Raw genomic sequence first — 13983 nt, forward strand, 5'->3', positions numbered from 1 at the left:
ATTTATTAAGACCAGCTGATTATTATCCGCTTTCATATAAAGAGGTGAGTCTTTATAAGCTTTTCTAAGGTGATGTCCTATGCTTGATGTCCCATTTTTCTCAGGATCGGCCAGAACCTCTTTTTTGCAATATGAGCAAATTGCAAAGTGAATGTATTTCCCTTACTCAAGGTTCTTTTCACTCTCTAAGCATGTAACCAACACTCTGATCGCAACCCACTTACATCTTCATATTCATCAGACACATCTCTCTTACCGCTTCCAACACTTTCATCCCTTTCTCCTTGATTTTGTTGTTGTGGTTGTGTTTCCAGTGTTTGGGGTTGAGGTTGAGGTTGGGGTTGGGGTTGGGTTGAGTGGTGGAAGGTGTACTAGTAGTAGAGCCACACAAAGATTGGCTTGTCCTAGACTTCATCTTGATCTAATACCGAAAATAAAACACAACATTATATCGTATACACATCATATCCAAATATAGTAGAAGCTAATTCGTATACACATCATACCAAAAACAGCACCCATTCCAATTGTATCAATTAAAAAGAAAATAAAAAAACAAGTCATGATCAAAGTAATTAATTAAAGTTGTTCGAAGTAAGCAGAATCATACATCACCTTTAAAAAAGTCATGATCAAAGTAAGCAATTGGATTATGGAAAAAAGAAACTCCCCTTCCCTATATTTATCTCACTTTTATATATGAAATGATAGTAGGCATGATGCATGCATCCCACACAGCTCCAAATCTCACACCTTTCTATCACACACGGACACACCCAGCTAAAACTAATCCCTCATCCCTTCACATTTCACACCCAAAACCTTGAAACTAAACCCAACAAAGCAAATTATACAAACCCAACAACCCAAAAGCAGAAAAGCATAAAAGAAAAAAAGATATGCATCATTGACAAGTGATAACTCAATCAAAAGGTCATGCAATTCCTAATTGATTGAGTCTAATTCCATTTAACAAATCAATTACAAATCCTCAATTTATCAATTGAGGGTTTCTAATTTTTTTTTATCTAACTCTAGAGAACTAACCTTGATAGACGAAGTGTTGGGAGAGACGAAGATGAAATGGATGAGACTGTTCGACGGGAAGTGTTCAATGGTAGAATCTGAGATGGGTGGGTGAGTTTTTGTCTTCAGCATAGAGAATAGAAGTAGAACGGCTGAAATGAGAGAGAGTGAGTAGTTTGTGACTCTGTGTCTGTACGGTTTTATTTTCAAATTATTAGAATATTATAAATATATATTATAAATATGTGTTATATAATTTATAATTTATATATTATATTATATTATATTATATTTTCGATACGGTACGGTAATACCTTGGTAATCGTATCCATTACCAATACCGTACCATGCAATTTCGGTACGGTGCAATACCATACCATTACCGATTGACACAAAATCGGTATGGCACGACAATTTGGCAAAAAAAATCCACCCCTAGATATTATAGAATAAAAAAAATATCAAATTTTTTTTTTTTTTTCCCCAACTTTTTTTTGCATTTTAACGATTGGATTTATCATGACCATTTGATTTTCCTTATTATTGAATATGATGCTCTAGAATGCTGAAAATCCAACGGCTCTCGTCGTGCCACGTCAAGCAGCCATTGGGATTTCTTTTGGGAATTGGATCCTCGCCGGATCTAAATGCTGGGGATCCTAAGGATCAACCCACGTGGGCCGTTGATAAAAAATCGTGCGGTCACAATTAAATATTTTAAAAGTAAAATAGTTTCGTTTTGCGTGAAAAATATAAAAAAAAAAAATTATGACCGCACGATTTTTTATCAACGGTCCACATGAGTTGATTCCTAGGATCCCAATGAATTAGATCCGGCGAGGATCCAATTCCTTTCTTTTGCACTTGCAACAGCTAAGGCCCACGATATTAGGAGCCACCAACACACTCTCCCAATTCCTGTGTGTATTACCCGCACGAGATAAGAAAAATAAAATAAAAGACGTGACTGATGTCATGAAGATGTTGGTCTTGCCCGCTGGCACAAAACCAACCTCAAATTCCGACATTTGTTGGCCATCAATTACCCTACAAAAAAAGACCTGTGGAAGTAGTTTTTTGGAGTAAAGGGTAATTTCAGTCTTTGTTCTGCCTTTTGGGTCATGGGTGAACTTGCTCCTATGAACACCCATATATGATGATGGTGCTTCAACTTATTGTTATCGTACGTGGACTGGATCGTCTGTGTCGTTGGCCTCATGCACTGTCTACATTGTTTGTTTGTACCATACTTGACCAATCCCGAAACTACCGAGCACCGGCCAACGCTATACTGTCAAGGACCCAGAAGAGTTCCCCTCCGACCAGGAGGCCAATCACTACTCGACACGTGTCAAGATTAGAAGCCAATCAGAGCGCAGCACGTGTCAACATCAAGAACCAATCATAACATGACACATGTCAATGTGACAAAGCTACAAGTTTTTCTATAAATAGGGGTCATTCCCCCACAATATGGCCTAATGCCATTTTGTGTTAAATCATTCACAAGAACTCACTAAATTGAGAGCTTGATCCTTTGTACTTGTGTAAGCCCTTCACTACTAATAAGAACTCCTCTACTCCGTGGACGTAGCCAATCTGGGTGAACCACGTACATCCTGTGTTTGCTTCTCTGTCTCTATTCATTTACGTACTTATCCTCACTAGTGACTGAAGCAACCAAGCAACCAAGCGAAGGTCACAAAACCTGACACTTTCTGTTGTACCAAAGTCTTCGCTGATTTTGTGCATCAACATTTGGCGCCGTCTGTGGGAAACGACACTTATTCCTACTCTCTTCAGCTGTGTCAAGCTGGTTTCTATCATTCGTACACTTTCTTTTGATCAGGCATCCCTCTCCAACATGGGAAGCGAAGGAAGCCACAGCACACAGAATGACACCCCCCTTGCACATAGTGCGAAACAACGAAAGAAGGAAGGAAAACGAGTTCTTCTTCAAGCTAAAGTCGGTGAGTTGGAAGCTCAGAACAACAAGATAGCAATGAGGAATGAGGTCCTCCAGGAGCAATATGAGAAGCTCTTCGAGACACTCCACGAAGCTAGGCAAGCTCAGACACGCGAGCTTGTTGCCCCCGTGGAAGTCAACCATCAACTGGGTGCCCTCCAACATGGAGGGTCACATGCATTCGACATAGATATCCCTGATAGGGAACAGATTACCCCTCGACTTGATAATCAACATGAGGCTTCTCTTAACCCAGTTGCTTCGACCCGAACCATGAGAAGTGGAGGGAGACACCTCTTTGCTGAAGGGGCAGAAGGATCGAAAGTCGTCTTTCGCGATTGTCGGGATTTCCTGAAGCAACGTCGAGAGAATTCCATCCATATAAGCTCAAAGATCAATGACCCAAGGATTTCTGAGAGACTCGGTCCCCTGCCACGGCCCGAGCCAGCCACCAATTTGGGGAAGGGGCAACAAGTCCTAGAGAGACATGAGGGTACAGGGGACTCAGAGGTGTTCCGACAGACATACCCTGGAAGCCAGTACAACGAGTCCAGGGAAAAATCACATGCCCTTGATCAAACCTTCCTAATTCCAAGAGGAGATGGAGATTTACGAAAGAAAGCTCCAGTGACACATAACTCCGCTCAGGACCCCCTTGTCCTACAACTTCTTGAGGAAGTAAACAAGTTGAAGGCTGAACGTCAGGCTGAAATACCTGACTGGAACCAACCCAGGCCTGGCCCTCTTACAAGGAGGATCCTCAACACCCCCCTTCAAGCAAAGACAAAGCAAAAGCTTGGCTTGCAACTTTATACTGGAAAAGAGGACCCGATTGAGCACCTTAACCTCTTTGAGTCCACCATGGCATACCGGATGCACACCGACGAAGAGCGATGTCTTCTCTTCCCCTCCACCCTCTCTGGTGGAGCTCTAAATTGGTATTGTCGTCTTACACCTGAGACGGTAGACTCATTTGAGGAATTGAGGAAACTATTTGTTTCCCAACACATTTTCCAAACCGATCGCTTGCACTCTGCAGATGACTTGTACACTATCCGCCAGAAGCCAGACGAGTCATTACGTATGTATGCTGGCCGCTTCAGCCATGAATACTCCCGGTGTGCCGAAGCAGATGACAAGACTGCCCTCAAAGCCTTCACGGCAGGCCTACGTGATTGTTTCTTTAAATACATGATCAATGCCAATACTTGGAAGACTTACTCTGAGGTGATGGCGCAGGCTTATAACCATGCCTCCGCCGAGGCAAAGACATATCAGGAGAAACCCCCTACAACCATCCTTTATCAACAAGTGGGAGGTGGAAGCCAGACTCACCTAAATGAGAAGACCTCAACTTCCCAAACAGCAGTGGCACCTCCCCATGCCTTGCATAATGCTTCACCGAATCAACAGACATATCAATTTCAAGGCAAGAGGAAGGATTTCCATCCTCACCACTCTCCTTTCAGTAAAAAGAGTAAGGGACACTATCCCGATAACCAAGGGTATCGCCACAATAACGCTCGCCCCCAGGCAGTCAATGCAGTGGGTCAAACCCGCGTCAAGATACCCCCTACCCCAAGGTATGAGACATACACGCCCTTGAATGCCACATGCGCGGCCATTTACCCCAGCATAGCTCACCTGATACCAAAACCAAAGCCGAGGCACCCAGATTACACGCCCCCGAATAACGCGGGCATGTTTTGTTGCTACCATGAGCATAACGGCCATGATAGCGAGAAATGTATCATCCTCCGTGATCGTATTGAAGCTTTGGCACGAGAAGGAAAAATTGATCAATTCCTCCTTCACCCTCAAAGGGATAACCGTAACCAACGCCAGGTGAATGTCATATATTCCATAAGCGGCGGCACACCCATATCTGAATCTTCCAATAGGGCCATGAAAAACAGTGAACGAATTCTGAGGCCTGGTCACCAAGTGTTTCACGTGGAAGACATCAGGGGAGGGAAGTATCAAAAGCCTAACTGGGATCCGATATGTTTCTACCCTGAGGAAGAAAGAGGCATCATCTACCCTCATAACGACCCATTGATCGTGGAGGCTCACATAGCCAACTTTGATGTTCGACGAATCCTCGTAGACACAGGGGCTTCGGTCAATATCATGTTTGCCGAAGCTTTCAGGGCACTCAGTGTAGCTGAACACTTGCTCGATCGCTCGATTTCTCCTCTGATAAGCTTCTCCGGTGATATCGTGCAACCCTTAGGGAGCATACATTTACCCTTTACTATTGGTACAGGCCCTTACACGGCTACCATTACCACTAACTTCCTAGTGGTTGACTGCCCAACGGCATACAATGTCATATTTGGGCGCACAGGCATCAATGATCTCAAGGCTATGGTATCCACGCATATGCTGTTGATGAAATTTCCAACCCCCCATGGCAACGGCTACATCAGAGGAGATCAGCTTAGTGCACGATCATGTTACAACACTTCAGTTAAGCAACAACACTTGCCCGGACCCAAGGAAACCCTGTCTGTACATGACCAAGTCACAAAGACCAACCTAGATGAAGCGAACTTGGATCTTCCTGATAGCAACAATCAACCCGATGATCCTCGAGATGACTCTTTCACCCAACAAGCCCAACCTGCTGAAGAGTTGGAGAAGGTACCTATCTCAAGAGATTATCCAGATCGCATGGTGAAGATTGGCACCACATTGTCACCACCCCTTCGGTTAGCATTGATATCTTTTTTGAAAGAGAACACTGAAGTCTTCACCTGGTCATACGAGGACATGCCAGGCATCTCTCCCGATGTCATCTGTCATCGTTTGAGTATTGACCCCAAGATCAAGCCGGTGAGACAGAAGCGAAGATCTTATGATGCTGAACGATACGAGGCAATGAAAGCAGAAGTTGAAAAACTCAAAGGCATAGGCTTTGTCCGCGAAGTCAATTACCCGACATGGGTAGCAAATGTGGTCCTTGTTAAGAAAAATTCGACCAAAGAAAGTCTTTTGCTTCAAAAGGTCTTGTGGAGAATGTGTGTTGACTACACCGACCTAAACAAAGGGTGTCCGAAAGATAGCTTCCCTCTTCCTCTTATTGACAGACTTATAGACTCTACGGCCGGGTGTGAACTCCTGAGCTTCATGGATGCTTACTCAGGATACAACCAAATCCTCATGAACCCTTCGGATCAAGAACACACAGCCTTCACTACCGACAGAGGACTATACTGCTATAAAGTCATGCCTTTCGGCCTAAAGAATGCAGGAGCGACTTATCAGAGACTAGTCAACTCAATGTTCGCCGAGCAGATTGGGAAGAGCATGGAAGTTTACGTTGATGATATGTTAGTCAAGAGCAAACATGCTGACCAACACATCACCAACCTATCTGAAACTTTCACTATTTTGAAGAGGTATCGAATGAGGTTAAACCCCAACAAATGTGCCTTCGGCGTAGGCTCTGGCAAATTCTTAGGTTTCATGATTAGCCAACGAGGCATTGAAGCTAATCCCGAGAAGATCAAAGCAATCCTCGACATGAAGGAACCGGTAACTTCAAAGGACATCCAGAGCCTTACTGGCAAGGTGGCAGCCTTAACCAGGTTCATTTCTAAGGCCACAGACAAATGTGCTCCCTTTTTTAAAGCACTTAAGGGAAGTAGGAAGTACATTACATGGACTGATGAATGTGCCGAGGCATTCAAAAACCTCAAGGAGTACATGAGTAAAGCCCCTCTACTCTCCAAGCCCGAGGTAGGAGACATTCTCATTATCTACCTATCGGTATCAGCTTCAGCCGTAAGTTCCGTTCTCATTCGAAAGGATGGGAATATTGAGCGACCTGTCTACTACGCTAGCAAAGCCTTACAAGATGCGGAGACACGGTACTCTAACATTGAGAAATTGGCTCTGGCATTGGTCATGTCTGCTCGAAAACTCCGCCCTTACTTCCAAGCGCACTCCATCATCGTGCTTACCAATTATCCTCTTCGACAGATACTCCAAAGTCCTGACACTTCAGGGCGAATGATCAAATGGGCAATAGCGTTGGGTGAGTTTGACATCTCCTACCAACCAAAGCCAGCTGAGAAGGGCCAAGCAGTGGCAGACTTCATTGCCGACTTCACATATCCGATTGACATTGCTTCTACACCTGAAGCAGTGGCTTCATTACCCCCGGAAGCTCAGAAGATAGAACCAACAACCCCAGCATGGAGTCTGTATGTTGATGGCTCATCCAACCAACAGGGCTGTGGAGCGGGACTAGTCTTGACTACACCCGACAAAGTAGCAATGGAGTATGCTCTTCGTTTCAAATTCAAGGCATCAAATAATGAGGCCGAGTATGAAGCCCTTCTAGCAGGATTACGTTTGGCCAAACACCTCGGGGTTAAACAAATTGATATTTTCAGTGACTCCCAATTGGTGGTCAACCAGGTTACCAACAACTTTGATGCTAAGGACAGCTCCATGGCAGCATATCTTGCGCAAACACAACTTTTGCTCAAGCACTTCCACTACCAGATCACCCAAGTTCCTCGAGCGGCAAACAGTCATGCAGACGCCCTGGCTCGCCTCGCCTCAGCTGTGGAAGACAAGATTGGAAGAAAAATTCATGTCGAACTGTTGGCAACACCAAGCACCATGGCCGCAGAAGTATGCAACTTACAACAGGGGGATAGTTGGATCACCCCGATCTATAATTTCCTTGCTCATGGCACCCTCCCAAATGATAAAGTCCAGGCTAAGCAAATTCGATACAAGTCTACCCGCTACCTGATCATCAATGATCAACTCTATAAGCGAGGTTTTAGCCTGCCATACTTAAGGTGTCTTACGCCTGCCGAGGCGGAAATCGTCCTTCGGGAAATACATGAGGGAGTCTGTGAAGATCATGCTGGATCTCGGTCCCTAGCACACAAGACTTTTCGCCAAGGATATTACTGGCCAACACTCCACCAGGATGCCATCAAAGTATCCCGCTCATGTGACAAATGTCAACGATATGCAACTATTCCTCATTCCCCTCCAGAGCCTCTTACTCCTATGATCAGCCCTTGGCCCTTCGCCCAGTGGGGACTTGATTTGATCGGCCCAATGCCGGCAGGGAAGGGCAAAGTCTGTTACGCAGTCGTTGCAGTGGACTACTTCACAAAGTGGGCCGAAGTAGAACCCTTGGCAACCATTACTGAGGCAAAGATAGAAGACTTCGTGTGGAAGAACATCCTTTGTAGATTCGGCATTCCCAATGCGATAGTCACTGACAATGGGCGACAGTTTGACAACAAGAAGTTCAGGTTGTTCTGCTCTAAGTTCAACATCAGCTTATGCTTTGCCTCTCCAGCTCATCCCCAGTCTAATGGACAAGTTGAGGCCATCAACAAAATAATCAAGCGCACTTTGAAAACCAGCTTGGACAAAGCTAAAGGCTGTTGGCCAGAATTTGTACCCCAAGTTCTTTGGTCATATCGCACTTCATATCGGACTTCAACAGGAGAAACTCCATTCTCACTTGCCTTTGGCACAGAGGCGGTTGTCCCTGTTGAGCTCGAGCAAGCAACATTCCGAGTCCAGAACTACATTCAAAGTGAAAATGACAAACAACTCACCCTCAACTTGGATTTAGTCGAGGAACACAGAAACCAAGCTCACTTGAGGAATGTCGCCTACAAGCAGCGCATCTCCAACTATTATGACTCTAGGGTCAAGCTTCGTTCTTTCAAAATAGGAGACTGGGTCTTAAAGAAAAGATTACTCTGCGACAGAGTCCCGAGTGAAGGCACACTTAGTCCAAACTGGGATGGACCGTATGAAGTCATTGGCATCAGTCGCCCTGGCTCTTACACACTTAGAAGCTCCGATGGCAAGACCCTTGGCCATCCATGGAACGCTGATCACTTGAAGTACTACTACAAATAGACTCACGATGTACAAGTGTTGAGCTATAGCCGTTCGACATCCTATGTAATGAAGGCCATTTGGCAATGAATTCAATAAAGAGGTAATTTAGCCAACTCAGCCCTCACTCTTTTACATTCCTAGCAAGGGAACACTCAAGTGTTGAAACCTCAAAGCAGATATATCCAACACGAAGCAAAATCTAAGTATGTGTCGACAAGACTATACAAAGAAAGGAACAACCAAACAATGGCTTATATCCAAACACTAGATCTATTCATACATAGCCAAACATGCATTAATAATAGTGCAAACACTCATAAACACCTAAAATCCAAAACTCTCAAGCTTATAACATGGGCACATGTTATACACACATCAGACTACTACATCCAGAATACATGCAGATAGTAAAGACACTGCTATTCATTCTCATCTGAAGCCGAACCCCTGGCAGTATCACTCCGCGTCCTACCATCATCCTCTGCATCCCCAAGATCCTCTTCACCATGCTGAGTCTGTGCATCAGCACTACCTTCATTATCAGACTCATCTTCGCTGCGAGGATCAACAGCAAGGACAAATGTCTCGCCCTTTCGATGATGCTCATCTATATCTTCGTGGTATTTTCGAAGAATGCTCCCATCATCATAACGATCAAGGACGGCCATCCATTTCCTTTTTTCAAAGCGAGCTTCTTGAGCACAATAGGGTTTAATAGCAAGATGAAAGGTCGAAGAACTTAAGTATTCTTGCACAGCAGCCTCCCTTTCAGTTGGAATGCTCTTCTCCAGTTCAGAAATCTCAACTAAGGCACCATCCAATTCTCCCCTAACCTTGGATACTTCCACGGTAGCCACCTCCAACTGTTTTTTAGTTGCCTCAAACAATTTCTTAAGCCTTAGGTTCTCACCATTTCGCCTTTTCAAGCTCTCCATGGTTTCGTCCTTCAGTTGGAGAGCCTGAGTCAAAAGTCCCTTATTCCTCCGGGCCTCGTCCACAAGCTGCTTATTCTCCTTCAGTTTTGCCTTGTACCGCTCAACCTCTTGCAGTCTGTCGTGATACTCGGCCATGACCTGCATGGCAAGACGATCATCACTACCTAAATAATGATAATAAAGAGGAAACAGTAAGGAAATGACAAAGTAACACTCACATATGAAGACAGCTTCAACATCCGGTCGCCATCCGATTCATCCTTAGCTAAGGGCTCTCCGAGCTCATCGAAGGCGAATCGACGCCCTGCCAAGCAATTGTTGATATCCCCAAAATCCTTTGGCCGCGTGGCAACCCTCAAGTCCTTCCACGGGACACTGCCAGCTCTTTCCTTGCCTTTCCCCTCATGGCGGGAACCAGGATCACTTTCCTGGACAGTGTGCTCCATAGTAAGAGGATGAGGCAACAGTCGGCTCCCTTCTCCTGCAACTACGGCAGCAGCATTATCAACGGCCTTGACTCCAGTCTTCCTAAAGGCAGGCCCCTTAAGGACCCCATCTTGGGACTTAGGTCTAACAGATGGTTCCCCTCGGAACTTATGAATTTTCTTATGCGGTAGGATGTCTTCCGAAGGAACTAACACTGGTGCTTTCCTTTTATGGGTGCTAGTCCCTGTTTTCTTGCTTACCTTCTCCACTGCATAAGGAAAATCAAAATAAGAAATACAACTTTCCAAATAAAGTAAGGAATTGAGCTAAGTTTACATGAAGGATACAACTTACTCGATCGTCCCTGGCTCTCGGAAACTAAGGGTTGGAAACCGTACCGACGAAATAAGGGTCGTAGCTTGCTTAAGTGTCTATCCTCTTTGGGCACCCTCAACACCTTCTCTATGTCAGATAGCTCCTGCCCAAACAGTTGGATGGTGCCCCGCGTCACTACATGAAGCAAAGTGTTAGAAGCAAGAAAAGACCACAACAAATAGCAAATAGTACGAACGGTTGATACGTTACAACCTACAGTCTGGAAGTGAGTAAGCACACGTCGCTCAGACGTGACACCCTTATCATACTCCCAATCATTATACAGAAAGCACCAACGGTTTTTCCATGTGTAGTATGCCTTTTTCTTACCATACACAATACGCTCTCTCTCACTCCGACATGCACACTCGGCATAACCAGTGCATGATTTTGCTGGGCGCATCTTGTAACAGTAACGCCACTGATGGAAGGAAGGCTCACACAACCCACACTCCATCCAAATGATATAAAATCCAATCAAAGTATCCCAGAAACCAGGATTGAGTTGCCCAGGTGCATATCCGATCAAAGATAACATCTTTTGCAACCACGGATGTAAAGGTAGTCTCACCCCTAAAGTCAGTAATATCTGGGTGTAGAACATAACATGACCCTGGGGAGGTTCAGAAGGCCATTCTTCATCATGTACCAAACGTATCCCTACACTACGAGGGATATTACATGACTGCCTTAGCGCCTCAACCTGCTTCTCATTATCTAACAAGTTATTCTTTAGATGGTCTGCTGTGAACTCAGAGCGAACTATGGGTATGGCATCAAAAACAACCCCCTCACCCAACGCCATGGAGGAAGAACTAGCAATAGCTAAAGTTTGACGGTTGGGAAGATCATCCAATGTTTCTCTAGTACCGGACTCTAACAAAGACCCTGAAGACTCCGACATTGCAGACTCAGACTTAGAGCTAAAGCTAGAAGAGCCCTCATCACTAGAACTTCCAGGCTCTGACATCTACAATAAGAAGAAACAAATTCTATCACTACATGCATGATCAAAACATAAGGAAGTTCCTATATTACCCACATGAAGATGGTGCAAAGCGATGCCGGAACCCTTCTCAATCAGAAAGCAATCCGTCTTCCACAGTCACTACAAAACAAGCAAATAAAGACCGTGTCAAGCGCCCAAAAAAAAAAAAAAAAAAAAAAAAAAAGCTTCATCCAAAAAGCTTCACTCGAAAAGCTTCACCTCCAAAGCTTCACCCACAAAGCTTCACCTAAAAAGCTTCACCCACAAAGCTTCACCCAAAAAAGCTTCACCCGAAAAGCTTCACCTCCAAAGCTTCACCCACAAAGCTTCCCCTAAAAAGCTTCACCCAAAAAAGCTTCACCTCCAAAGCTTCACCCACCAAGCTTCCCCTAAAAAGCTTCACCCACAAAGCTTCACCCAAAAAAGCTTCACCCGAAAAGCTTCACCTCCAAAGCTTCACCCACAAAGCTTCACCTAAAAAGCTTCACCCACAAAGCTTCACCCAAAAAAGCTTCACCCGAAAAGCTTCACCTCTAAAGCTTCACCCACAAAGCTTCCCCTAAAAAGCTTCACCCGAAAAGCTTCACCTCCAAAGCTTCACCCACCAAGCTTCCCCTAAAAAGCTTCACCCACAAAGCTTCACCCAAAAAAGCTTCACCCGAAAAGCTTCACCTCCAAAGCTTCACCCACAAAGCTTCCCCTAAAAAGCTTCACCCGAAAAGCTTCACCTCCAAAGCTTCACCCACCAAGCTTCCCCTAAAAAGCTTCACCCACAAAGCTTCACCCAAAAAAAGCTTCACCCGAAAAGCTTCACCTCCAAAGCTTCACCCACAAAGCTTCCCCTAAAAAGCTTCACCCACAAAGCTTCACCCAAAAAAGCTTCACCCGAAAAGCTTCACCTCCAAAGCTTCACAAGGGCCCAAAGCTTCACTTAAAAAAGCTTCACCTACAAAGCTTCACCTCAAAAAGCTTCACCTAGAAAGCTTCATCTACATACTTTCACCATCAAAGCTTCACCATCAAAGCTTCACCTAGAAAGCTTCATCTACAAAGCTTCATCTACAAAGCTTCACCATCAAAGCTTCACCTAGAAAGCTTCAACACCAAAGCTTCACCTACAAAGCTTCAACACAAAACCTTGCTCCAAATAAACAAATTTTGTTCACAAAACCTAAACATTTTTTGTTTTACACCCACAAGGGCCCAAAATCTTCCTTCTTATTTATTCACTTATATATGTTCCCCAACATATTATGATAGATCAAATAATAATTCAAAGTCCAAAATTTAGTTATGGACAAAAATACAAGCAATTCACCAGTACTGAAGTTGCTACAAAAACTGGAATCTTCCCCAGCCTAGAAATCCAACAAAGCTTCGCCTCCTTTTCTCTATCAAATTTTTGCAGCTGCTGCTTCTCTCCAATGGAGCTGAATTTTGGACACCCTCTAGTTCTTGAGCAGATGAACAACTTTCAAGAAGGAACCATTTCTGTTTGAGCCACGGAAATTAAAGTGTTGAAGCTCCAAGCATGACAGTCGGATTCTTGCAGATTTCGAAGCTGCTGTGATGTTTCGAAGATCTGGAAATATTTAACCATTAGTTCATTCTGAATTTTTGATATGTTATGAAAGAGACGATGAGGAACAACTTCAATGAAGAAGGCATGCTGATCTGAACAATAGAAAATGGAGTTTCGAAGCTCACAACAAATCTGACGGGTTGACAGAAAACTAATAACCAGTCATTCATCATACCTGAATTTCTTGAGTTATACAGCTCCGAGGGATCTCAATTTTGGATATGTTGTAGTTCACAAGTCAAGGAACAACTTCGCTGCAGAAAGTTTGTTGATCTAAGCAAGAGAAAATGGAGTTTTTGAAGCTCACAACAGGTCTGACGTGTTGACAGACAAATGATGACCAATCACTCGTCGTACCTGAATTTCTAGAGTTGTACTGATCTGATGGCTCTCAAATTTGGATATGTTGTAGTTAAGGAATTAAAGAACAACTTTCATGCAGCCAACTTTGTGATTCGAGCTACAGATGATGGTCTTATATTGAAAACCAATTCCGGGTGTTAGGGGAAATGAAAAACAATTCCACCAAAGAAACATCATTATGATGTTTCATCATTATGGTGTTTTCATCATTATGATGCTTTCATCATTGTGATGCTTCCATCATTGTGATGCTTCCATTATGATTGTAATGCACCAACGGTTACACCCTCTATCATAGCAGTATGTGTGTGTATCTCCCTATAGTCATCCTGTGCAAGACTATCGTAGTCAGATGGCTTTCCATAAAACAGCTACCAACCGTTACACCTTCTGCAATTCCACTTATTCGGGCCTAGCAACCTTCATAAACAAA

The 13983-nt window shown here is 44.1% G+C and overlaps 2 protein-coding genes across 2 annotated transcripts in view; both read right to left on the reverse strand.

Annotated features, from left to right (window-relative positions):
• The window catches only part of LOC126624481 (uncharacterized protein At4g18490-like), a 72809-nt gene that overhangs the window by 21361 nt on the left and 37465 nt on the right, over positions 1 to 13983 (reverse strand). The gene's annotated exons all lie outside the window — the stretch shown is intronic.
• On the reverse strand, positions 9161 to 11651 carry LOC126624479 (uncharacterized). Its single transcript, XM_050293543.1, has 3 exons — positions 10597 to 11651; positions 10035 to 10510; positions 9161 to 9954 (listed from the first exon to the last, which is right to left on the reverse strand). Exons 1-3 carry the CDS (start codon positions 11585 to 11587, stop codon positions 9301 to 9303), a joined length of 2121 nt encoding a protein of 706 aa, XP_050149500.1. The 5' UTR covers positions 11588 to 11651; the 3' UTR covers positions 9161 to 9300.

This window comes from Malus sylvestris, chromosome 5 (assembly GCF_916048215.2).
Source record: "Malus sylvestris chromosome 5, drMalSylv7.2, whole genome shotgun sequence".
NCBI lineage: Eukaryota > Viridiplantae > Streptophyta > Magnoliopsida > Rosales > Rosaceae > Malus > Malus sylvestris.